Source organism: Vipera berus, assembly GCF_964194415.1.
Source record: "Vipera berus genome assembly, chromosome: 6".
In the NCBI taxonomy this organism is placed as follows: domain Eukaryota; kingdom Metazoa; phylum Chordata; class Lepidosauria; order Squamata; family Viperidae; genus Vipera; species Vipera berus.
This window is the reverse complement of record NC_138208.1, coordinates 41,722,744-41,748,975: the sequence shown is the minus strand read 5'-3', so window position 1 is coordinate 41,748,975 and position 26,232 is coordinate 41,722,744. Positions and strand designations below refer to the sequence as shown.

General features: G+C 40.4%; 1 protein-coding gene across 1 annotated transcript in view; it reads left to right on the top strand.

Annotated features, from left to right (window-relative positions):
- The window catches only part of PPM1H (protein phosphatase, Mg2+/Mn2+ dependent 1H), a 114,512-nt gene that overhangs the window by 69,798 nt on the left and 18,482 nt on the right, over positions 1-26,232 (top strand). The window contains exons 5-8 of the mRNA XM_081330952.1: positions 3,397-3,481; positions 6,497-6,615; positions 18,588-18,651; positions 24,019-24,126. Of these exons, the coding sequence (XP_081187078.1) occupies positions 3,397-3,481; positions 6,497-6,615; positions 18,588-18,651; positions 24,019-24,126 (376 nt within the window). The remainder of the gene's footprint in view (positions 1-3,396; positions 3,482-6,496; positions 6,616-18,587; positions 18,652-24,018; positions 24,127-26,232) is intronic.

The window sequence follows — 26,232 nt, the reverse complement described above, 5'->3', positions numbered from 1 at the left end:
TTTGTTTCAAAACTTGCATTAATCTATTAGCCAATACTTTAGCAAAAATCTTATAATCTGTATTCAAAAGCGATATAGGTCTATAATTTTTAGGTTGAGTAAGGTCTTGATCCTCCTTTGGAATCAATGATACAAAAGCTGTCCTCCATGATGGAGGAACTGCACCTCCAGTCTGAATTTCATTAAACAAAATCTTTAAGGGTTCAATCATTTCGACCAACAACATTTTATAGTAAATTGCTGTTAATCCATCTGTTCCCGGAGCCTTGCCCAATTTCAACTGTTTAATAGCTAAAGAAATTTCTTCTGATGTAATTGGGCAATTCATCTCAAGTTGTTGTTCTTTTGAGAGTCTCGGAAAATGAGCTCCCTGTAAATACTTGTCTTATATCTAAAGCTTGTATATTTTGTTTAGAATATAATTTCGAATAAAAATCTAAAAAACTCCTCTTAATCAAATTTTGTTGGTAGACTTCTTTTCCTTTATATTCTATTTTATCTATAGTACGTGATTTCTGTTTCTTCCTCAATTGGTAAGCCAACCATCTACCAGGCTTATTAGCGTTACAAAAAGTATTATGTTTAGCATAGCGCAAATTAGTTGCTACTTGATCAGCCAGTAGCATGTTAAATTGTTCTTTCAGTAAATGTATTGAAATCCTTAAATTATTATCCAATGGGTTCAAAATAAGCTTTTTCTCCTTAGATTTAATCTCTTCCTCAAGATCTAAACGTTTTTGCTTTTGCTTACGCCTGTAAGCATTGTTCATATAAATCAAAACCCCTCTCATATAAGCTTTACTAGCATCCCAAACCATTTCCATCGATGTACCTTTATGCATATTTGTAATAAAAAATTCTTTCATATGTTCTCTACATTTCTGCAAGAACAAGTCATTTGTAAATAAATTCTCATTCAGCCTCCAGGATCTTCTACTACCATCTTCAGCAAAAAACTCCAACCAAACAGGACTATGATGAGACATTGTCCTAAGGAAAATCTTAACGTTCTTAACCGAAGAAAAAAGATCAGTAGTAATCAAAATAAAGTCAATCCTAGAAAAAGATTTATGTCTATCCGAAAAAGGTAAAATCTCTGTCTCTCATATTCCTTTCCCGCCATACATCTCTTAATTCCAGATCCTCCTTCAAATAAAAAAAAACTTTAGGCAATTTTGAATTAAAAAAGTTTTTGGAGGATCCCTTCTTGTCTTTAGATGGGACCAAAACTCCATTCCAGTCCCCCATCATGATAACAGATTTATAATCCAATTCGATTAGTCTCTGATGTAAAAATTTGAAGAATTTTTGCTGTTGCTCTTTCCTTGTAATATTAATTCAATACTAACATATCTCCCTTGTTTATCCGATTCAATCAATCTTGCCGAAAAATCTTTTCTTAAATAAATGACCACTCCAGCCTTCTTGTCCGGAGCAAAAGATGCAAAATGTGTTCCCAATCGGGAATTAATCAGATACTTTTGGTCTTTTAATGCAATATGTGTCTCTTGTAAGCAAACAATGTCATTTTTATGTTGTTTCAGATAAAAAAATACTTTCTTTCTTTTCTGTGGTGAATTTAAGCCATTAACATTCCATGTCAGCAACTTCACCATCTCTGGTGACCATGAGCCTTTGGAACATAGCCTGAAGATCAGCTGTTGCTCTCTTCGGACGTGCTCCTCCCACAGGCTCTGAGACAGTCTTGTGTAATTGGACCAGATACAGGCTTCTGTTTTTGCTCTTTTTCCATACGCTTATATGCAGCCCTTGTCATCCTCTGTTCTTTTGGGTCTTCCTTTAATGCCAAACTCTGCTCCATAACCTCCGCCTGCCGTATCTCCTCAAGACGCAATGACATTGCCCCTTCACTCAATTGTTTATCTTCTTGTCTTGCTTCTGTTCTTTTGATTCGAAGAGACGGTGGTGAGCCTGCTTTCAGGACCTTAGTGTAGAAATCTTTTGCTTTTAAAATTGTATCCAATCTGTATCTGGTCCCTGCGTAATTTACTACAATTCCATTAGGTATTTCCCATCTGAACTGGATTTGTCGCTTCTTAAGCTCATCGGACAGAAAGGCAAAGTCTTTCCTTTTTCTAAGAATTTTTGGAGGCATCTCCTTTAAAATCATAATGTCTTGGCCTGCAATTTGAAATCTTTCCCGATAAAAGGCCTGGATAATCTAAAGCTATTAGGTTATAGTGAGTCTCTTGCAAGCCAGCAAAGATCAAGAGCCACAAGATTACATAGATCTTATAAAGCAGGCATGTCAAACTCGTAACATCATGTGACATCACATGACATATTGTGACTTTTTCCCCATTGCCGGCAGTGGGGTGGGCACGGTTTCGGCATGACGCATCCAGCCCGTGGGCCGGCAGTTTGACATGCCTGTTGATCAAAAACAGTTTGAGCATCAATCTTCTCTAGCAGACAATCCCAGTTACAGTTGCATTACTGCTGATAAGGGAATAAAGGAAGACGTAGATACCCTTCATGTGTGAAAACATTAAACACATTCCTAGAACAGAGACATAACAACTTTCATAAGGAACTTGTGCCAAGGCTGTAATTGTTATTCTAAGAAGCAGCTAAACAAATGCCTCAAATCTTCTGTTTGGTTTTTTTCAAAATGTGAACTTTAATCAGTCACTACCAGACAGATTTGTACAAATTAATAATGTGTGTGTGTGTGCTATTGTGCTTCATAGAAATATTGTTAATGGTCCCAAAAATGCATAAACAAAAGTGTTTGAGTAAGTTGTGATTTTGTCCTCTTTTGTCAAATTAATTAGAAGCTCCAGATGCATTTAAAGATGCAAAGATTCTCTGTTGTATCTTTATGAATTAAAGTGTCCTCTGGCTCAGCAAAGGACCTGGATTCATATTCATGGTCAAACTTTATTATTTCAGAAAGAATTAATTAATAAATTGCTCCACTGATGATATTTCAATTACTGTAGTTTAAAAAATTGAAGGCAGTTTTAACTATAGCATGACATATTAAGCAGTATATACTCATTCTTTCTGTTGACAGATACCTAGTTTGGGTTTTTTTTGTCTAAACATGGTTTTGTTTCTGCTAAACATGCATTCATTTCTGCTAAAATGGGTATTTTCTGAAATGACATGTGACTATTCAATTCTGAATAAATAAGCCATTTACATAAGTCATGTGGAGCCAGAGACTGAAGACCCCTGAATCCTCATACAAGATCCTAGCCTGCAGAGAGCTGTTCAGCAATGTGATTTGTGCTATACGTTTCCTGTGGCATAGGCAAATGTGCTTTTCTTATATTTTTTGATGCAATACATAGTACAGATAATTTCTTAAAGAAAGCCATCTTTCTTTAGGGACTGTTCTCCACTCTCTTACTTTGTGTTTTGATTTTTCAGAGCCATAATAATTAGAAATGGAGAGGTCATCCCAATGTCTTCAGAATTCACACCAGAGACAGAGCGTCAGCGGCTCCAGTATCTGGTAAGAGGCCTAAATCATTATATTAGTAGGTGGTAAGAATGGATTTTCAAAACCGAGATAAACAACGTCAAATGTGCTAAGCACATTGATTTGTGCTTTAGATTGTAAGCCGCCCTGAGTCTTCGGAGAAGGGCGGGATATAAATGGGATTAAAAAAAAATTAAAATTCCTGGATTGTAAACTGTCTCCAAAGCCCAGAATTGTTGCTAAATTATTGCTTTTTAATATATCTGGAGATGATTACAACGTTTCCCTGAAGACCCACCCAGAAAATAAGATCTAGCATTTTTAGCATGCGCCTAATATAAGCCCTACCCCCAAAACAAGTCCTAGTTAAGAGCCAACCCACTCTATCCCACCGTCTGTTTGCTCGCTGCTGCAATGAGGCAGGAGGCGCACGATGTGCCAATGCCGCTGCCATGAGTTGAGGCGAAGCAGGTGGGGTGGAGCTGCCCCACATGCCCCGCACCGGTTTATCTCAGGGCCCCCGCAGCCAGGCCACTCCCTGCTAGGCAAATTCCCCCCACCTGCTGAATGACCTAGCTACCTGCCCACCTCTTCTCTTTCACTCCCCTCCCAAGCCGGACTGCCATGCAACGGAGGATGGGTGGGGGAGGCTTGGTCGCTTTACCCAGTCCCCCTGTGCTGTTTCGGAGCCAGGGAGAGTGATGGTGAAAGGCCTCTGCCGCCGCTGTGCAACAACTGCATCTGCTGCTGGAGGAGCTTTCTTTGATCCCTGCCAGCCCCGCCCCACAGATCACCTGCCCGGTGGCAGCGTCCTCCTCCTCCACCTGCCAAGCCTTCATTTTCCATCCTCTGTAGCATGGCAGTCCAGCTCAGGAGGGGAGTGAAAGGAAAGAGGCGGCAGGGGGGCAGCCCGGTCATTGAACGGGCAGGGGGAGGTCACCGAGTGGGGAGTGGCCTGAATGTGGGGGCCCTGAGATAAGCAGGTGCAAGGTGCATGAGGCAGCTCCCCCCCACCTGCCTTGCCTCACCTTGTGGCAGCAACACCCGTGCAACACTCTCCTACTCCGTTGCGACCGTGAGCAACCAGACAGTGGGATGGAGTGAGCAGGTGGCCGCAAAGTCAGACATCTCCCAGAAATAAGCCCTGGTCCAAAAAAAATACAAGACCCAATCTTATTTTCAGGGAAACACAGTAAATACATGAAGACTGCATACTAACTGCAGAAGTTCCATGACTTTAGAAACATATCCAGTTCCTGAACAATATAATAATCCACACATTCAGTATAGTGAAGAGCTGTGGCACAACGCTAATTAATTATGTGCCATCAAATTGGTGTCCTCTCTTAGTGATAATATAGATAGACTTTCTCGATGACGATCTGTTCTAACCTGGTCTTTCAGGTCTTTTAACAGTACCCCTCATGCCTCTGTAACTGCCACTGTCCATCCATCTTGCTCCTCTACTTCCCATTCCTTCCACCTTTCCCAGTATTAGATCTAGTTCTTTGCATAATGTATCTGAAGTAGGATAATCATTTGAGCTTTGAGTGTAAACTCTGGGTTGATTTGTTTGATAATACATTTGTTTATTTTCTTGGCTGTTCATGATATTCTCAGGACTCTTCTCCAACATGGCAAAACTTACAAAGCAATCATCATTGCTTGAACTCATTGCAATTAAAAGCTATGGCAGAACATACTGCAAAGCAATAGAGAATCTATGACACTAAACACTAAGAGACCAGTATAATAAAATGTTCATATACCATCCCTGCATTACACTAAATACTACTATATTTTTATTTGTCAAATTCAAAGTGGACAAAGAGTCTGGTATATTATTCCCTCTGTGCCTTTGCAGTTGTAAGAATATTGATGGTGATCTCTGTCCTTCCTGTATCCATTTCTTAAAGCCAGAAGAGCCATCTCTTTGTCAGGTTGAGAAATCTGCCAAGTGTGGCCTTTATATAAATTTCCGAAGGTATAGCTAACTCCTCAAGCAAATGCTACGCACAGATCTGTTTCTCCCTCCCTTTCTCCCTTGTGTCCCTTGCTTTCACCCATAATCTCTAGCGCATCATCATTTTAGTCACCGTTCCTCCCACTGAGGCTGATTGGGGCAGGTTTGGGAGACCAGAAATCTTTTCCTTTTTAGAAATGCTTGTTCTTTAGAACTTCGGTTGGCTGGCTATAAAAAGCAGGAACAAAGGACATAGGGAGAGTGGACTGATTTTTATAAGTGTCTTAAATGTTTTGGAAGAGAGAACTACTCATGCAGGTTTACAACAACAAATACAAAGCAAATGTAATGAATATTCATGCCTCTGTTATTTAAATATTTTGTGTGCCTTTAAAATCAAGGAAGTTCTATGGCATTTTTAGAGTATCATCTTACCTGAAGGAAACAGAGTCAGAACATTATCTTTGAAGGTCTCTTCCTTTTTTCTGGTTGGATTTAAAAACACTTCTGCCATTTCCCTAAAACTTATGTACCGGTATTTAGTTCAACTCCATATGTAGCAAATGTATAATAAAGGTGAAATTACATTAGAGAGAGTTTCAAAAGCAATGGAAGTTATACTGTACAGTATGTATATAATGAAAAGAAATGTTATATTATGCAGTACTTATTTTTCCCCCCTTTGTTTTGTGCCCCAGTCTTATTGCTGCTTACCACAAGTTGTTGGGATGAGACATGTGCAGTCTAGATATCACTTTTCCCAATAGTTTCATTTTCCAAGAAAAGCTGAGGGTATTGGCAATCTATTAGTCTGGCAGGCTGCCAACAGCTCTTATGCAAGATGAGAAAATGCAAATTAGTATTACTGAATTGTGATGTTCTGCCCTAGGTCAGTGTAGGATCAAATGTATAAGCAGTTTTCCCGATCATAAATGCTAGAAGAAAGTGCGGCAATTGTGCAAACCCAACAATGAAAAGGTGTAACAGGGATTTTGGGATAGTTTGATGAGACAAGGGAGAAGTGTGAGTTCCAATTATGGATTTCTGGGATTATTGCCCAGTCAATGTCCTCTCTTAATTTACAGGCATATATGCAACCGCATTTGCTGGGAAATGAGTTTACACATTTGGAGTTTCCAAGGAGAGTTCAGCGAAAGGAAGTTGGGAAAAGAATGCTTTATCGAGATTTCAGCATGATTGGCTGGTAGGTGCATACCCCTTTTTGGAAAAATGAAAAATATGCTTTAAAAACCTTCCTACAGATGTGATCATACATATGCAACATTTAGAAATATAAGGGTATGATAATATACATTTCAATTACAAAACTAAAGAGATTATATTGGAACCCAGATGTGGAAAACTGGTTGTGTCAAAATGTGGGAGGGGGTGAAAACAAAAGTTTATCTTGTATTTTTTTCTCCAGTGAAGGATGATTGGAGGGGGGAGGTTGATAGGTGGGGGAGTGCTGCAGCATCTCTGGGGCCAGGCATAAGGGTGAAGGACCACAGGGTGTGCTGCAATGGCTGTAACTTCGGATCATAAGTAGATTTTGAGGGGTCCACTGTAACTTTAAAAAGCCACTAAGTGACATATAAGCACTTTGTCTACATATACATCTACAGCAGAGTTTCCCAACCTTTCCAGGTTGGCGGCCTGAAGGGAAAGAGAGGAACAGAGAAATGTGTGTGTGTGTGCGCGCCCATGCACAAATTCGTGTGCATGCACAAGTGGACCATGTGCACCCATGGCAGTGCTGGTGACAACACTGGTGCTTGCACACCCGTGCAAGTGGGACTCTAGCACCCACAAACAGGCTGCTAGCGACGGCATGCATGCGCATATGGGCTGCTAGCGACTGCATGATGCAGTCAGTAGTGTGAGTGGGGGGGTCACGCACTTGCCAGACATTCCTGTGGCCTGCTGGCCAACAGGTTGGAAACCCCTGATCTATAGTATATCTTTATTTTTTATTTATTTATTTATTTTTATTTTTTTATTTTTCTTAGTTAATAGGGGTGGTGCTTACTTTTCTATGGAAACATATTTTAATCTAGTTGGTTTTCCTAACATGCCTGATAAATATGATACCTCATGGAGCTTTCCATTTGTGTAATTTACAAACCTTGCTTTGCAAATATAGTTACAGTAGGCCTTCAACTTTCATAGTTCCACAGAATGTGTTATCTGGCTGACAAGGGTATATGGGGAGTGGTAGATGAAGGCAAGGCTAATTCTGTCCTTTCCAGTCCTGTGATATAAATAGTTTTATAGAGTCAAGAATTAAAGTCCTGTTAGGCTTCACTATACCAAGAGTCATATAATAAAAGAGACTCCACTGACAGTCTCCATTAGCTTTGCCACAAATACCAAAATAAAATTTAAACTGGCAGCGTCCCTTTTCCTGGCCTGGATTTACCTTCAGTCTATACCAAGGAACCTTATTAGCTGCTGCTTTGTCTTATTAAGGGTGTCAGCTATAAAGATTACTGAGCCGTTGTTTGTGTTCTATTTTCACTTGTTGAGCTGTGCTTTGTTTCCAAATCCACATCAGTTCCCACTTCAGTCACCCAGAATATATATAATGCATGGGTGTATATTAGAGCAGTGTTTCTCAACCTCAGCAACGAAGATGCATAGACTTCAACTCCCAGAATTTCCCAGCCAGCAAACACTCTTAGAAGTCTGCAAAAGAGCAGTGATTTTCTCTTAATGGTGTAACTAAACCATTCTCTTTAGTTATGCATACAATTTTATCCATGTATAACTAGTCCTCAAATTACAACAGTTATGTCAGGACCCACCTCAATCCACATCTTAGGAAATAAGAACTCTTGGATGCAAGTTTAGTCCAAAAGGAAAATGTTTACTAGGATGGAATCGATTGTGGCAATACAAGACGGAATCTGACAAAAGTTACATTTCAATCCTATATAAAGCATTCCCATTTCAGCCCCTCCCCTCATCCATTTGGTCAGGCTCTCATCAGTTGCTAGGTGTCAGGGCCTTCCATGGGAAAGGGAACTCTCCTTGGTTTTATGGTTATTGCTTTCCTTTTCAGCTGTAAATGAAGATGCAATCCAGACCTGTCTGTCCCCCTCCCTCCCCCAGTTAAAACATTCCCTGTTGTTTGAAAATCGCTTTAGTAATCATCCTCTCCCCCCCCTCGGAGAGATGGCAGAATCCCCAGAAATAGCACATTGTTCTACCTATACAATTATGAAATGTGATATAAATGGATTCTGACATTCGGCTCTCCTTTCAGAAAAAAGATGAGTCCATCTGTGGGGAAAGAAAACATATAAATGTTAGCCTGGTTTGTTCGGATATTCTGTATGAAACCTCTTAAGCAACTTAGGTGCTTTAACATGGAGTTTGTTAACCCACTCATTTTCTGAGGAGGGGAGGTGTTTCCATGCCACTAAATATTGTATCGTTCCATGGTGTTTTCTGGAATCTAAGATTTCTTTCACTTCAAAATGTTGTTCTCCTTCCACCATGATGGGGGGTGGTGGTGGTGGGATTTTTGCTCGTAGTGGTGATTGTTGTTCTCTCTTTAATAGACTGCAGTGGAAGGTTGGGTGTATTCGTCTAAGATTTTTGGGTAATTCTAATTCAACTGTTACTGGGTTTATGATTCTTTTAATTGGAAAGGGTCCAATATATTTTGGTCCTAGTTTTTTACAGGGTTGGAGTGATTTCAGGTATTTTGTGGATAGATATACCATCTCTCCTACCCTAAATGGTGTGGGATCGGTTCTTTTTTTGTCTGCCTGTGTCTTGTATGCTTTTCTGGCATCTTCCAACGCTTTCTTAACGATTGGCCATGTATTTTGTAATTGAGCAATCCATTCCTTCAGATCAGGGATAACCGGTTCTTTTGGGGTTAGTTCTGGTATTGGGTTGAAACTCTGGCCTGTAGCTACTTGAAAAGGAGTGTAACCTATGCTTGAGTGGACTGCATTATTATATGCTACTTCTGCAAAAGGCAGTAGGTCCGTCCAGTCGGACTGCTGAAAATTAATATAGCATCTCAGATATTGTTCAAGTATATTATTAAGTCTTTCAGAAGCTCCGTCTGAGGATGGTGACTAGATGACAGTCCTTGGGTGGTTCCTAAGAGGGATAAAAATTCTTTCCAAAATGCCGACGTAAATTGCACCCCTCTGTCAGATATGATGCGTTGTGGTACCCCGTGCAATCTGTAAATATGCTGTACAAAAAGTTTTGCTAATGCTTTTGCGGTCGGGATTTTTTGGCAAGGTATGAAATGTACTTGCTTAGAGAACAGATCTGTGACAGTCCAGACTACGGTGTTTCCATTACTTTCTGGCAGTTCTACGATAAAATTCATGGCTATTTCTTTCCATGGGGCTGAGGGGTTTGCCACCGGTTGTAACAGACCTGGCGGTTTCCCTTGCAGTCTTTTGGCCATCACGCAAATTTGACAGCTACCCACATAGCTTTCTATGTCCTTTTTCATAGATGGCCACCAAAATTGCCTTTTAGTTAAGTGTAAGGTTTTTACAAAGCCAAAGTGTCCTGCTGATTTTGTATCATGGCACAGTTGCATGAAATTGATTCTCTGTGTGGCAGGTATATATAGCTTCTCCCCCACCCATGGCAGTCCATCTTTAATTGTGCACACATGTTTATTTTTCTGGAACCATTCATCACTTTCCAAAGATTTCCTGAATTCTATTCCAGTTTGGCTATCTACCTTCGGCTTCATTTTTTCTTGTGCCCTGGTGGTGACTGGTGCTGCCAGTTGTTGTTCCGGTACAAGTGGTTTAAAGTCAGTAACTCTTGTGCTGTTATATTGGGGCATGCGGGATAATGCATCTGCCAGGAGGTTCTTTCCCCCTGGTAAGTGTTTGAGAGTGAAATTGAATCGGTGAAAATGTTGGGACCAGCGGGCTTGCTTAGGAGTGAGCTTCCTGGGCGTTTTTAGTGCTTCCAAATTTTTGTGGTCTGTCCAGACCTGGAAAGGTATTTTATTTCCTTCTAAAAATTGGCGCCATGTTAGTAATGCCCACCTCAACGAGAATGCCTCTTTTTCCCATATTGGCCAGCGTTGTTCTGTTTCTGTGAGTTTTCTGGATGTGTATGCGCATGGTTGCAATGTCCCCCCATCATTTTCTTGTAATAGTACGGCTCCTACAGCTACATCACTCGCATCTGCCTGTATTACAAAAGGTTTGTCGGGATCTGGGTGTTTTAGGACAGGTTCAGCAGAAAAAAGTCTCTTTAACCTCTCAAATGCTGCTTGACATTCCATTGACCATTTCAGAGGCTGGCTGGGTTTCACGGGTGACCCCCCCTTCGTTTTCAACAAATTTGTGAGGGGCATGGCTATTTGGCCAAATGCGGGGATGAATTGGCGGTAGAGGTTTGCAAACCCCAGGAAACTTTGCAATTGCTTCCGTGTGCGGGGGGGTGCCCACTCTAGTACTGCCCTGACCTTCTCAGGGTCCATTTCGATGCCCTCTGGAGATATACGATATCCCAGGTAGTCGATTTTTTCCTGATGGAATTCACACTTCGATAATTTAGCATATAAGTGGGCAGCTCGCAACTTCTTCAAGACTGCTCTGACTAGTTTGATATGTTCCTCTTTGGTTTCTGTGAAGATAAGGATGTCATCGAGGTAAACCAGGACCCCCTTATATAGGTGCTCTCTGAGCACATCATTAATTAATTGCATAAAGACTGCGGGGGCCCCTTGCAGTCCGAATGGCAATACTTTGAATTGATAGCACCCCATTGGGCAGTTGAATGCAGTCTTCCATTCGTCTCCTTCCTTAATCCTAATACGGTAGTATGCTTCCCTCAGGTCTAGTTTGGTAAAAATCTTTCCTTTCGATAGGTGAGATAGCATATCCTTCATTAGGGGAAGGGGGTACAGATTACATTTACTAATTGTGTTCAAATTTCTATAATCCACAACCAAGCGAAAAGACCCATCCTTCTTCTCCCTGAACAGAACCGGGGCGGCCACTTTGGGTTTGGCAGGCTCAATAAATCCTCTTTCTAAGTTTTTCTTTATGAATCTCTCCATTTCTGCCATTTCCCTTGGGCTCATGGCATACATCCTGGGTTTTGGGAGTTTTGCCCCAGGTTTGAATTCTATGGTGCAGTCTGTGGGGTGGTGGGGGGGAAGCTCATCTTCTCTTTCCTCACTGAAAACCTCAGTCAGGTCCCTGTATTCCTCCGGTATCTCTGGTAATCCCTTCTCTTTCCCCACTGCTGCTGTCTCCTCCCTCTGGGTTGGGGGGGTGCTTTTGGAGTCTAAGTTCTTCTGCCCCCCCTTTGGGAAATTGAGTTCTGCTGTCCTCCAGTTTATCCCGGGGTTCCATTTCTTCAGCCATTCCAGTCCTAGGATCATTGGGCATTCCATGCCTGGGGCCACTATAAACGTTATGTCCTCCTCATGGGGCCCCAGTGATAGGTGGATTGGTAAAGTGGCTAGGGTGGCTGGTCCTCCCCCTGCTATTGTCCCATCTAATTGACTAAAAGAGATTGGTTGTTTTAGCCTCCTCACTGGGATGCTCAATCTCTCCAGCAGCGTTGGGCTGATAAAGCAGCGGATGCACCCAGAGTCTATCAGAGCTTTTATTTTGGCTGCTTCAGGCATAGGGGAAGCTAATATAGTCACTGTCTTAAGTATGGGTGGAAGGGGTCCACTTACCAATGGTTCTCCCTCTGAGCTGTCTTCCGAGTTGTCCACCGTCCCTGCGGTGCAGGCCGGAGTCCAGTCCCAGTTCCTGGCAGGAATTGTGGACTCTACAGCCTCTGTCCCCTTCATGGAAGATTCTTTTGTGTTGCCTTGGGGCTTCCCCGGCTTCTTGGAGGATGATGCCTCTGGTTTTCGTGGGGGGGCTTTTGAACGACATTCTGCAGCACGGTGGCCCTCTCTCCCGCAGTTGAAGCAACCTGTTGATTTTTTTGGCTGTGGCTGGTGGTTTTTCCCCCTCGCGTGTTTCCTCGGGTGGCAGGCGGCCCCATGGTTTTCCTCTGCGGTGTCTCTTCAGTAGGTCTATTTCCACTTCCTCCGCCAGGATGTACCAGTCGTCGAGGTGGGGTGGGTCTCCTCGAGGCAGGCAAGCGTCATACAGGTCGTAGTTTAGACCATCTTTGAAGTGGCTAAGGAGGATGTCTTCTGGCCAGTTCAGCTTGCTGGCAATGGCTCGGAATTCTTGGGTATAATCAGCCACTGCTCGCCTGCCCTGCCTCACCATTTTGATTCTCTCCCGGGCCTTACGGTCAGCCAAAGGATCCTCGAACCGCCACCTCAAAGATGACATGAATCGGTTGAAGTCGTTGAGTTCTGGGGCGTTGGAGTCATGCAAGTTCACCACCCAGTCTGCAGCCGTCCCGTCCAGGGCAGATTGCACAATTCGGATGCGTGTTTTGTCACTGGGGATGTCCCATCCGTACTCTTCCATGTAGCTGAGGACTTGGGTTAGGAAAAATCCCAGTCGTGATGGCTCCCCCTTGAATTTGACTTCCAGGGGCGGGAGTCTTTGGTTGGAGCGTTGTCTGCGCCGTGGCTGGTATCGCTCCTCATCCTGGTCCCCATCTGTGGTTCTGGGGGGTGGGTGGGTACTGCTGAGGCAGCAATTCCTGTTCCATTGGACGGCCCCGGGGTTTCAGGTGTTGGATCCCCTCCGTTACCTTTCCAGTTGCGTCCCCAGGCGCTGCCTCGGTTGCGATTCTCAGCTCTCTCCTCCCTCAGTGAGCTCAGGGTTGCTTTCATCAAATCAATGGCCTTTTCCAGGATCCGCTCCTCCTCGCTGGCGTGCAGGGAACTCTCCATCGCTTGCCTCCATTCCGGTTGGTGGTTATTCCGCCTCAGGGTCGTTTCTCCCGAAGCCTTTTCCCACTCACTTTTCCTTCCAATGCCCATCGACCACTGGGGTTTTCGGTCGTACTGCTCCACCGCTTCTTCCCCGGGGGAATATGCTGCTTCAGCTTCCCATCGTCTCTGGGATTCCATTTGGGGGGAAGACTCCCCCTCCATGGGGCTTCCCTCCTCTCTTGCTTCGTCGCCAGACATTGTATTTGTTGCAAAGTCCCCCGGTAAGGTTTTCCCTTCCAGGTTGACTCTTAAATTCAAAGTTACAATGTTAAATTCAAAGTTGCATTCAAAGTTACAATGGCACTGAAAAAAGTGATCTATGGCAGTTTTTCAGTTACAACCCTTTCAGCATCCACATGGTCACGTGATCAAAATTCCAACACTTGGCAACTGATTCCCATTTATGACGGTTGCCGTGTTCTGGAGTCACATGATTACCTTTTGCGACCTGACAAGCAGAGTCAATGGGAAAGCCAGATTCAGTTAACAACCATGTTACTAACTTAACAACTGCACTGATTTATTTAACAACTAGGGCAAGAAAGGTAATCAAATGGGGTAAAGCCCACTTAACAATTAACTTGCTTAACAACAGAAATTTTGAGCTCAGGTGTGGTTGTAAGTTAAGAACTATCTGTAGTTCCCTTTTTAAAAATCTATTTAGTGGGATAGTTGAACTTTCCTCTCAGATGAACATGTAACTGAGGATGACTTTTTTAATGTAATGGTAGCTACAGGATCCACAAACTGGCAAGCAAACAGAGAAAAAAAAACCTAGAAATATTAGGTTATATAGAGATATTTGGGCTCTAGGTCTTTTTTGGTTTCTGACTACATAAGCAGGTGGCCTAGAGTTTCATGGGGGTTTTTTGGAGCCTGGTTCAATGATGATAAATGGTTGTATACAACATGCATGTTCTGCATTTTGCTCAAGATTTGCAGCCGTGGCTCCTAAGATAGCAAGGAGAGGGATCTGACCTGTTGTGTATCATTTGGCAGTGACAAATGAGCTTGTTTTCTGTAATTGCACACATGGCAGAGGAACAGAAACAGTGGCATTGGGGCAAGATGAGCTAGAGAAAAAACTAACTTCACAGATATCTCTCTAAAAAGATGAGGAACGAGTTAATCATTTAAAATTTAGGGATCATCTTCACACCATCCCTGCCAAATTGGCATGAACACATAATAATTTTTCTATGAGTTCCTGATCACGTTGTCTACACTCATCCCTGACCTGCAGCTCAAGCAACTTCCAAGCCCAAAGGGCTGTTACAGGCTTCTTTTCCTATGGTTGCTGTTGCTGCTGCTGTCCATGACCATTTCAGCTGGGGCTTTGGGAGGATAGAGCCTCGCTTGAGCAGAAGCACCTGGCCCTTGTATGGAGACTGTACTTTCTGAAGCCCTTTCCAGTTTTAATGGACATCCTTATTGTATACCATTTTAACATTCATTTGAGAGCACTGGATTTCCTTTTTTTTTGCCTTCAAAATACGAGTTTAGTCTCTTTTGAAAGAGTATTAGTGCTCTTTTTAAAAAACAGCATTCTGTTTAGAAACCTGATTTAAGCCTGAAACCAATGATAGTTTCTGTGAGCTAGATGTTGCTGGTTGTGTCACCAGCAACGGCTTACATGGCCATGCTATTGGTTACTTTGAATGGGTGTGGATGTGCTTTTTTTCTACCCCTTCTTTGGTTTTTGGCTATTCTTTGGTTGCTGGACATGCTTGTAGTGTTAGCTGAGGATGAAGCTGTAGATATTCACTTCCCTTAACTTGTCTCACATTTAAAAAAACGTAAGGACAGGACCACTTGCAAGTCTTGAGACAAAACAGGGATTCAATAAATCATTCTGTTTATTACAGCCTTAAGGCCAGGCACAATCAAAATATATAACAGCAGTAACAATCTTACATCCATATTTACAGGATATAAAACCACCAAACAATCAGTATAATACAATCCAAAATTCTCAAAGTAAAACATCATATTAAATTTTTTCAGACCTTAATAATGGTGCGACGTATTGTGCAGATGGTGGCACAAAACTGGGCAACCTGAATTGATATTTTCGGATCCTTATCCGAAAGTAGTAGCATTAAATAAAATTCATATCCCCTCCCTGGAAATTTCTTCAATATCGGATATATAAAAATCTGTCTAGAATCTTTATATAGAGAACAATGAAGCAGCATATGGCTTAGAGTTTCTATAGAGCCATGACCACATGGACACAATCGAAGGTGCATAGGAATGCCCAAAAAGGACTGCCGAGGCCAATGCATCCAGCCTGGCTAAGGTGAAGGCTTTACAAAATTTCAAAATTGTGATGGAAAATAGATAAGAGGCTGGGAAGAATCCTTCTGGGAACAAGTGACAAATGTTGGAGTGTGCCACCTTACTTAGATTTGTTTGGCTTACACCACTATGAGTTGGAACTGCTTTAGATAAATGTCCCCAGGGGGTACATCTAATTTTTAGGGAGGTATTTGAATAGAGTGACTGAATAAGAACCAACAGCCTTTTATCAATCGTGGAATGTCTTAGAGACTTAGACTATACCACAATCTCTCCCTTGGTATTAGATCAAAAGCTGACTTAAAATCAACAAAGGTTGCATAAAAGAAACCACAAGAAGGGGTAGAATATTTTTCAGCCAGATGGTGCAGAATTTGATAAAGTAGATCACAAACTACTACTTGATAAGATAGAAAAATGTGGGTTAGATAGCATTACCACCAGATGGATTTGTAGCTGGCTGACAGGCCGTACTCAGCGTGTGGTCCTCAATGGAACCGCATCTACATGGAAGGAAGTGTGTAGTGGGGTGCCCCAGGGCTCTGTTCTGGGCCCAGTGCTCTTCAATATCTTCATTAATGATTTGGATGAGGGGATAGATGGGGAACTCATCAAATTTGCAGATGACACCAAGCTGGCAGGAATAGCCAATACTCCAGAAGATAGGCTTAAGATACAGAAGGATCTGGACAGACTCAAACACTGGGCACTATCTAACAAAATGAAATTCAATGGTGAAAAAAGTAAGGTTCTACATTTAGGCAGGAAAAATCAAATGCATAGGTATAGTTTAGGTGGTACCTTGCTCAATAGTAGTAACTGTGAGAGGGATCTCAGAGTCTTAGTAGACAATCACTTCAATATGAGCCAGCAGTGTGCTGCAGCTGCCAAAAAAGCCAACACAGTGCTAGGCTGCATTAACAGAGGGATAGAATCAAGATCAAGTGAAGTACTAATACCACTTTACAATGCTTTGGTAAGGCCACACCTGGAATACTGCATCCAGTTTTGGTCACCACGATGTAAAAAAGATGTCGAGACTCTAGAAAGGGTACAGAGAAGAGCAACAAAGATGATTAGGGGGCTGGAGGCTAAAACATATAGGGAACGGTTGCTGGAATTGGGTATGTGTAGTTTAATGAAGAGAAGGGTGAGGGGTGACATGATAGCAGTGTTCCAGTATCTCAAGGGCTATCACAAAGAAGAGGGAGTCAAGCTGTTCTCCAAAGCGCCTGAGAGCAGGACAAGAAGCAACGGATGGAAACTAGTCAAGGAGAGAAGCAACCTAGAACTAAGGAGAAACTTCCTGACAGAACAATTAACCAGTGGAACAACCTGCCTCCAGAAGTGGTGAATGCTCCAACAGTGGAAGTTTTTAAGAGGAGACTGGACAGCCATTTGCCTGAAATGGTATAGGGTTTCCTGCCTGAGCAGGGGGTTGGACTAGATGACCTCCAAGGTCCCTTCCAACTTACTTATTGTTGTTGTTGTTGTTGTTATTGTTGTTGTTGTTGTTGTTGTTGTTGTTGTTGTTATTATTATTATTATTATTATTATTATTATTATTATTATTATTATTATTATTAATTGGACAATGATCCAATGTTGAACGTTCCTCCCTAAATCCAGCCTGTTCTTCAACAATAATGTTTTCATTTTGTACCCAATCCACTAACTTTGTATATAAAAATCTGGCATAAAGTTTATTAATTGTATTTAATAAACTAATAGGCCTATAGTTTATAGGATCAAGTCCTGTTATAGGACTGTTCTTATTAAATGATTCTGCCAGTTTCATTTTCATTTTTATAATCCTTGTAGGAAAATTTAGCTGCTTAAAGGTCAACAGGACTTTTTTAAAACCCCTTGAACCAGGCAAATAATAAAAATCTCCCAGATCAATCATTTTGCTTTGACAGTTTAACAGCTGTGATAGCGAGAGCATGATTGCTTTACGATTGCTCCACCTGTGAGCATTTTGGTGAATTTCTAAGAGGAGTTGCTTCTCTTGTAGCACAAGGTGGTAATTCGGTGTATCTAGTGCTCTCTAATTTCCCAATGACGACAAAATGGGAGGGGAGGAACAAGCCTCCAACAACCCAGCATCTAGAGAGGTTTTAAACCCTCGTCTGCTCTGCATATCTCGCAAACCCAGTGATTGTTGAAAATTGTCCACCTTTAGACTAAGATCATTTAATCTTTGCAGACAGAAGGCATACCTCTTGAAGACAATTATATGAAGTGTTGGAAATTTGTTCTGAATATTTGCTTTTTTTATGGATTGAGGATAACAGACACTCCCAGTTAATACAGTTGTAATTTGGAGGAAAATGTAACTGGTGTCATCCTAAAATGGCTGCAAGGAATTTGTTGTCAGTGATAAACCTATCATTTTACCTATTTAGAAAGCCAAACTGGAGGGGTGAAAGACAGATTCTACTTGCATGAGGAAGTTGGTAAAAAAAAATTGGTACTAGCTGCCCAAATGAGAACCACAGGATTATTTCTTGTTCTTTTTCTTAATCATATTCAGGAATACTTTACAAAGCCTAATTACACATTTGTGACCATTTAGCCAGTTTAATACATTTCTTTGCTTCTTGAACTCTCTCTTGCTTTTACCTTGCCTTCATTCTCCTGGTTACTTCAATCTCCCTGCTCTTGCTAACTTGTTTCATCACCCTCTTCGATCTTCATCCTTCTATGTGTCTGCTGATTGGGAGCTGCTGGGCCAGCAGCTGGGATAATCAGTAAGGGATCTAGCTTAGTTTCCCATCTTTTATTATACCAAGGAGTATATTTTTATTCATAAAATTTATATCATACTCCTTATATTTACTCTTGTACAAGTATTATAAGCTGGTGGGGGAGCGCAAAAGAGGTAAAGAAAAACATGGGAATATGTTGCAAAGGTGAAGCAAATAAATATGCAGAGAAAGAGAACAGGGAGAAAACGATGTTCAAGGACTGGATTGATACATGAGTCCAAGCTTTACAAAGTTCTTTTATTCCTTCCTCAGGGCATACAAAACCATTGAAGAGGATGACCTGAAATTTCCCCTTATATACGGAGAAGGCAAGAAGGTGGGAATAAGCCTTGTGTCAAAGGAACTTGATTGCTGCATCATATTTACTACTCAATTTAGCCCTAAGCTGTTTGGGGTTTTCTACTTTCTTCACTTTATTTTGCTTTTCTGACAAAAGAATATTGTGTTTCTAATAATTCAGTTCCTAGGTTCCATGACAAACAAGAAGCCTGTTTCAGAGAAAAGCAGTTTCATTACTTTTACTGCGGATCTTATTTTGCTTTTTGTTTGCTTTTTGTAAGTATGCCTTTGAAGGCAGTCAGGATAGAGAGATTTTGAAAAGAAAAAAGTTTGGATAGGTAGTTCTGCAGTTTGATTGTATAGTTACATGTGATCTTTTAAACTGGGAAAAAATAAAACTTTTTTTATTGGTTTTGAGCACTTTTGGAGAGTTGTGGAGATCAAATAAGTTTAGGGCAATAAGGATGCCTGCTGAATTTCTAGTTACTAGAAATGTTAGCTGCATTCACAGTTCATTCTTGGAATAAAATTTTCTTTCAGGGACGGGGATCAAAGACAGAAATAATTCAGAATTCAAATAATTCAAAAAAATGGAGAATTAGATAATAAATTACCGGTATTAGCACTGATCCCTGCAATTCTGAAGGTGTGGATCTGTGATTAATGTGAGGACTCTGATCTCAATATTGTTTTTATTTGCTCATCACATTTATAAGTCCTTCTCCAATGGCTTGATTGCTTATTTCAGTTGATCATACAAATTTCTGTGTTGGTCTGGCTATTCTGGTCAGCTCTCATGTAACTTACCTGTATGTTTTGATGAGAATTTTGTTTTTTCAGCTGTATTTCTGCACCTTTCTTTTCTCTGTGTATGTCTGTAACAGTTCTTCTTCTCATTTGCTACATATTTTAGAAGAGTTTAGTATCTCTGAAAAGCAAATTCTTCATAAGTAACCTGAGAATCCCACATTGTAGCTAGGGGAATTGGAGATTACAGTATTATAACAGTGGTGCTAAAAAGTGTCAGTCTTTGAGAAAGAAGATCCAAATTCTGTTTTCTCTTTAGATTGCAAAAAAGAATATTGATTGGTTCTCAAACGTTTGGTCGGAGGATCCCTGGGATCCACAAGGTCAAATATTTTAAAACTTAGCTTTAATATCTAATACAGTAAATATTGATAAATATAACCTGCATAAATCAAAGCACTTTGGGGTCCTCAATAATTTTTTAAGAAGGTAAGGGGCTCCTGAAACCAAAATGTTGGAGAACCACTGGTTTATGCTATGAATTTCTGACACCTGATTTTGAGTCCTCCTAGTGGTGACAAACATCCTACTGCAAAGTGTGCATGAGGACACGGCCAAACATATGCTTATGATCTTTTCTAGTTCTGTCAGTTGACATCTAGTTGACATCTGAGAACTAAATTTTGAATAAGATTAGCCCTTGGTCTGATTAAATATATAAGAGTATAAAAGGATTCCTACAGTGAAGGGAAAATGTATTTGATCCCCTGCTGATTTTGTACGTTTGTTCACTGACAAAGAAATGATCAATCTATAATTTTAATGGTAGGTTTATTTTAACAGTGAGAGACAGAATAACAACAAAAATATCCAGAAAAACGGATTTCAAAAAAGCTGTAAATTGATTTGCATTTTAATGAGTGAAATAAGTATTTGATCCCCTATCAGTCAACAAGATTTCTGGCTCCCAGGTGTCTTTTATACAGGTAATGGGCTGAGATTAGGAGCAGTCTCTTAAAGGGAGTGCTCCCAGTTTCAGCTTGTTACCTGTATAAAAGACACCTATCCACAGAAGCAATCAGTCAATCAGATTCCACACTCTCTACCATGGCCAAGACCAAAGAGCTGTCCAAGGATGTCAGGGACAAGATTGTAGACCTACACAAGGCTGGAATGGGCTATAAGACTATCGCCAAGCAGCTTGATGAGAAGGTGACAACAGTTGGCGCGATTATTCGCAAACAGAAGAAACACAAAATAACTGTAAATCTCCCTCGGTCTGGGGCTCCATGCTATCATAGTTCTGACAGACAGAGATGAATAAAGCAGAACTCTGAGGCTTGAAAGTTCATCAAAGAACATGTTTATTAGTTACAAAGTATCTGCACGGTCAAAAGTGAAACCAAGGCTGAATACACAGGTAACAATTGCCCAATTACAATGTTAAAGGTCTCACCACAAAACTATGCAAGCAACTACCTTCCCCAATATACTTATTTGGCAGGCTTTTTATACAATGCCCAGTTCCTAGCCTCGGGAGCAGCAGATGACCTTGGTTCCCATGGGACAGAAGATTATTTTTGTTAATGAATTTGTTGTGCAGAGGTCTCCTTGTGCTACCAAAGAGTTGCACAGACAAGGAAGGGTACTGAGAGCAGTAAGAGTCACACACAGGAGTACACTGAGTTGTAAAAGCAAAAAGTAGTTTACTTTTAGGTGGTGTAAAAACAAAAATGCACAATCAAAAATAAACAGTCCAGGTCATAAACAATAGCAACAGTCCAAAGAGTAATCCAAACTACAAAGTCTTCTTACCGGTCCAGAGGTCAATACACAGTTCAGGCTTACAACAGTAGTAAACCAACAGCAGAGCAAAAACAGTAATAGTAGAGATCAGTGAATTCAGAGAGAGAGAGAAGCTACATTCCTAGCTTCCTCTTATGGCCATGAGAACACTTACACACCCATTGGCCAATTAACTTCTTAAAGACATAGCATTATGGTTAATATATTTTCAACCCAACATTGTAGGCTAACACCATATGCCTAACAATTTTGACTAATGAAGCACCTGGGCAACCCCCCTCCTCTATTCTATGTGGCATCCTAGAAAGAGAAGAAAAAATGGCTGCAGCCATGCTCATTGTAGAGTTGATACATGCAAGATCTCACCTCATGGAGTTTCAATGATCATGAGAACCATGAGGAATCAGCCCAGAACTACACAGGAGAATCTTGTCAATGATCTCAAGGCAGCTGGGACCATAGTCACCAAGAAAACAATTGATAACATGCTGTGAAGGACTGAAATCCTGCAACGCCCGCAAGGTCCCCCTGCTCAAGATAGCACATGTACAGGCCCGTCTGAAGTTTGCCAATGAACATCTAAATGATTCAGGGGACAACTAGGTGAAAGTATTGTGGTCAGATGAGACCAAAATTGATCTCTTTGGCATCAACTCAACTCATTATGTTAGGAGGAAGAGGATTGCTGCCTATGACCCCAAGAAAACCATCCCCACCATCAAACATGGAGGTTGAAACATTATGCTTTTGCGTGTTTTTCTGCTAAGGGGACAGGACAACTTCACTGCATCAAAGAGACAATGGACAGGGGCATGTACCATCAAATCTTGGGTGAGAACTTCCTTCCCTCAGCCAGGGCATTATAAATGGGTTGTGGATGGGTATTGGTGGAGGGAGCTGAAGGTTTGAGTTGCCAAACATCAGCCTCAAAACCTTAATTATTTGGGGAGGATCTACAAAAAGGAGTGGGATAAAATCCCCCCTGAGATGTGAGCAAACCTGGTGGCCAACTACAAGAAACACCTGTGATTGCCAACAAAGGTTTTGCCACAAGTACTAATTCATGTTTTGAAAAGGGATCAAATACTTATTTCACTCATTAAAATGCAAATCAATTTATAACTTTTTTGAAATGTGTCTTTTTATTGCTTTGTTGTTATTCTGTCTCTTACTTTTAAAATAAACCTATCATTAAAATTATAGACCCTTTGAGAGCTGTATGCAACGAAATTTCATTTTAATGTATGCCCATTAGTGTACATCCAAAGTGACAATAAAGTTATTATTCTGTTCTATATTTTATTGTATTTCTTTGTCAAAATCAGCAGGGGAACAAATACTTTTTCCCTCACTGTAGCTCTTCAAAGCAAAATTCATCTAGACTTAATTTGTGTCATAACAACTGTTAGTTTATATATATGTATATGTATATGTATGTATATGTATATATGTATATATGTATGTATATGTATATATGTATTTATGTGTATATGTGTGTGTGTGTGTGTGTGTGTGTGTGTGTGTGTTGGCTGATTTGTAGCATGCTGGGTAATGGGCTGTGTGATGACATCCTGAGCTCTATTGTAGTGATTTCCTGAGTTCTGTGTTACACCACAGCCCTCTGCTCGGGACATTACATCAAAGAATTCAGGAGGTTACAATGCTAAAACCCGGGATATCACAACACAGCAAACCACCCAGGATATTTCAACACAGAACTCAGGAAATCACTACAATAGAGCTCAGGATGTCATCACACAGCCCATTACCCAGGTCGTTACAACACAAAGGACTAACGAGCACACAGCCAGCACCTCAGCCACACAGGATGCTACAAATCAGCCAACTAATCCCCTAACAATAACCCCATCAATCAATCATGATGTAACATCACAGCCAGCCAATCCGCTTAAAGCAACAAAGCCAGCACCCCACACATCCCCACCAGTATTTATAGAGAGATGGCAGCTCCGATCACGCTTCGCTTGCACAATCACAAAACCGAAGACACCAGCCTGAAGATGACGAGTGGGACCTCGTCGAAACGTCGCCAAGACACCCTCAACCCAAATACGCCAAGACCTACATACCTATACCCGTGAAAATCTACGAAAACAAATATATACATATACATATACATATACATATACATATACATATACATATACATATACATATACATATACATATACATATACATATACATATACATATACATATACATATATATATATATATATATATATATATATATGTCAAATGCTTGTTAACTATTTTTTAGATTACTTTGCTAGGCCCCAAACATGGGACAAATCTTTATTTCCTGTGTCAGGCAGTAGTCACACTGGTGACAGCTCATATTTGTGTAAATTTTTATTTTATTTTATTTTATTTTATTTTATTTTATTTTATTTTATTTTATTATTTCATTTTATTTTATTTATTTTATTATTTTATTTTATTTTATTTATTTTATTTTATTTTATTTTATTTATTTTATTTATTTTATTTATTTTATTTTATTTTATTTTATTTTATTTTATTTTATTTTATTTTATTTTATTTTATTTTATTTTATTTTATTTTAATTTATATACCGCTCCTATCATAAGTCAGATAGGAAGACAATAACTTTCTCCAGCTGTAAATATTTAAGGTATGCTAGTAGTGTCAATTGATAGCATACGGCACTTAGGACAAATAGCACCTTTGGAATCATTTAAATTGGTAGCCATTCAATAATATCTAATTGTATCATTTTATTATGTTTTGGTTTTTTTTCCTCCTCAGGAATCTTTTCCCTAGTCTTCTCTGGTATTCCCATACTTTTATGGTTTTCATCTCTTCCTAGGCCCGTGTCATGGCAACTATTGGGGTTACAAGAGGACTTGGAGATCATGACCTGAAAGTGCATGACTCGAACATCTACATCAAACCGTTTTTATCTTCATCACCAGAGGTAGAACATTCATATATCTATTATGGGGGAACATGAATTAAACCAATATTTTCCTTAAAAACCAGTGAAACATGTATAAGCTTCCTTTGTATTATTATTTGTGCATGTAAAAGATTTAAAGTGAAAAATACTTAAGAAATATCATTACTTGAGGAAGAAATGATCAAACCAAGTATTTAATGAGATTTATATAAATTTTCTAACTTAAAACTATTAGAGCAAGTAGGCATGTCAAATCTTTTTTATTGTAAATCTGCAGGCATAATCTCTTTTTTAAAAAATACTTTATGATATTAGTGTTGATTTTATCTGAAAACTTCTATGAGCCTTTCCAATTGAAAAAGAGGACATATGTGTAACTAAATAGATATGAAGTCATTTTGAAAACCCTTTAAAAAAAAGTAGAGGTAAATGCCTTGAAAGGCTCTGACATACTGTACATGTATTATACATATAGAAGGCTAGTCATAGACAGCATAGCTTTTTTCTGATACATATGTGATATCTATGTTATCTCGCCCCTTCAAATAATCTTTCATCAATGTTGTAATTCAAAAGTCAATTTATCAGTCATTCAAAATTACAGTTCAGTTGTCAACGCTGCTAACATCGAATGTTATTGTTTGACAAGAGATTTAGTTTAAGGTTGGGAGGGGGGACAAGTAGGATTGCACCTTTCAAGGCCATCTCTAACTAGAGAAGATAAGACCTTGGTGGTTTTCTAACGGAAGGGAAACTGATTCTTTAAATTAATTGGAGAATATGATTAATGACAAAATTAGAAAGGTGGAGAATTGTGTTTTAATATATTGTGCAAAGGGCGGAGATTTCAGATTCCAGCTTCCTTCGAGCAAGCATTTGCTGGTGTATTAGGCTAATAAAGGACTTTAAAGGTAAACAATGCCTCAGAGTCACTTGAAAAGCTCATACGTCGGAAACTTGACATCAAGCTGGAATCCACACTACTTTTTAAACTAATTAGGGAGTCTCAACCTCCCGTCTTTTGGTACTGACCATAGGGTAACATACGCTGGATCATGGAGAAAGCTAGAGAGTTCCAGAAAAACATCTACTTCTGCTTCATTGACTATGCTAAAGCCTTTGATTGTGTGGATCATAACAAACTGTGGCAAGTCCTTAAAGAGATGGGCATACCAGACCATCTTATTTGTCTCTTGAGAAACCTATATGCGGGCCAAGAAGCAACAGTGAGAACTGGACACGGAACCACTGATTGGTTCAAAATTGGGAAAGGAGTCCGGCAAGGCTGTATACTGTCGCCTTGCCTATTTAACTTATATGCAGAGCACATCATGAGAAAGGCAGGGCTAGATGAATCAAAAGTTGGAATTAAGATTGCCGGAAGAAACATCAACAACCTAAGATATGCAGATGATACCACTCTAATAGCAGAAAGTGAAGAGGAACTAAAGTGCCTCTTGTTGCGAGTGAAGAAGGAGAGTGCAAAACTTGGGTTGAAACTAAACATTAAGAAAACCAAGATCATGGCATCTGGCCCTCTCAATTCCTGGCAAATAGATGGGGAAGAAATGGAGGTAGTGACAGATTTTATTTTCCTGGGCTCCAAAATCACTGCAGATGGGGACTGCAGCCAAGAAATTAAAAGATGCTTGCTCCTGGGGAGGAAAAGTATGGCAAATCTAGACAGCACACTAAAAAGCAGAGATATCACCTTGTCAACAAAAGTGCGTATAGTCAAGGCTGTGGTCTTCCCAGTTGCAATGTATGGCTGTGAAAGTTGGACCATAAGAAAGGCTGAGCGCCAAAGAATTGAGGCCTTTGAACTATGGTGCTGGAGAAGACTCCTGCGAGTCCCTTGGACTGCAAGATGATCAAACCGGTCAGCCCTAGAGGAGATCAACCCTGACTGCTCTTTAGAAGGCCAGATCCTGAAGTTGAAACTCAAATACTTTGGCCACCTAATGAGAAGGAAGGACTCACTGGAGAAGAGCCTAATGCTGGGAAAGATTGAGGGCAATAGAAGAAGAGGACGACAGAGAATGAGGTGGCTGGATGGAGTCACTGAAGCAGTAGGCCCCTGAAAAGAAAACTGCCACAAAATATTGTTTTCAATGGTGCCTTGAC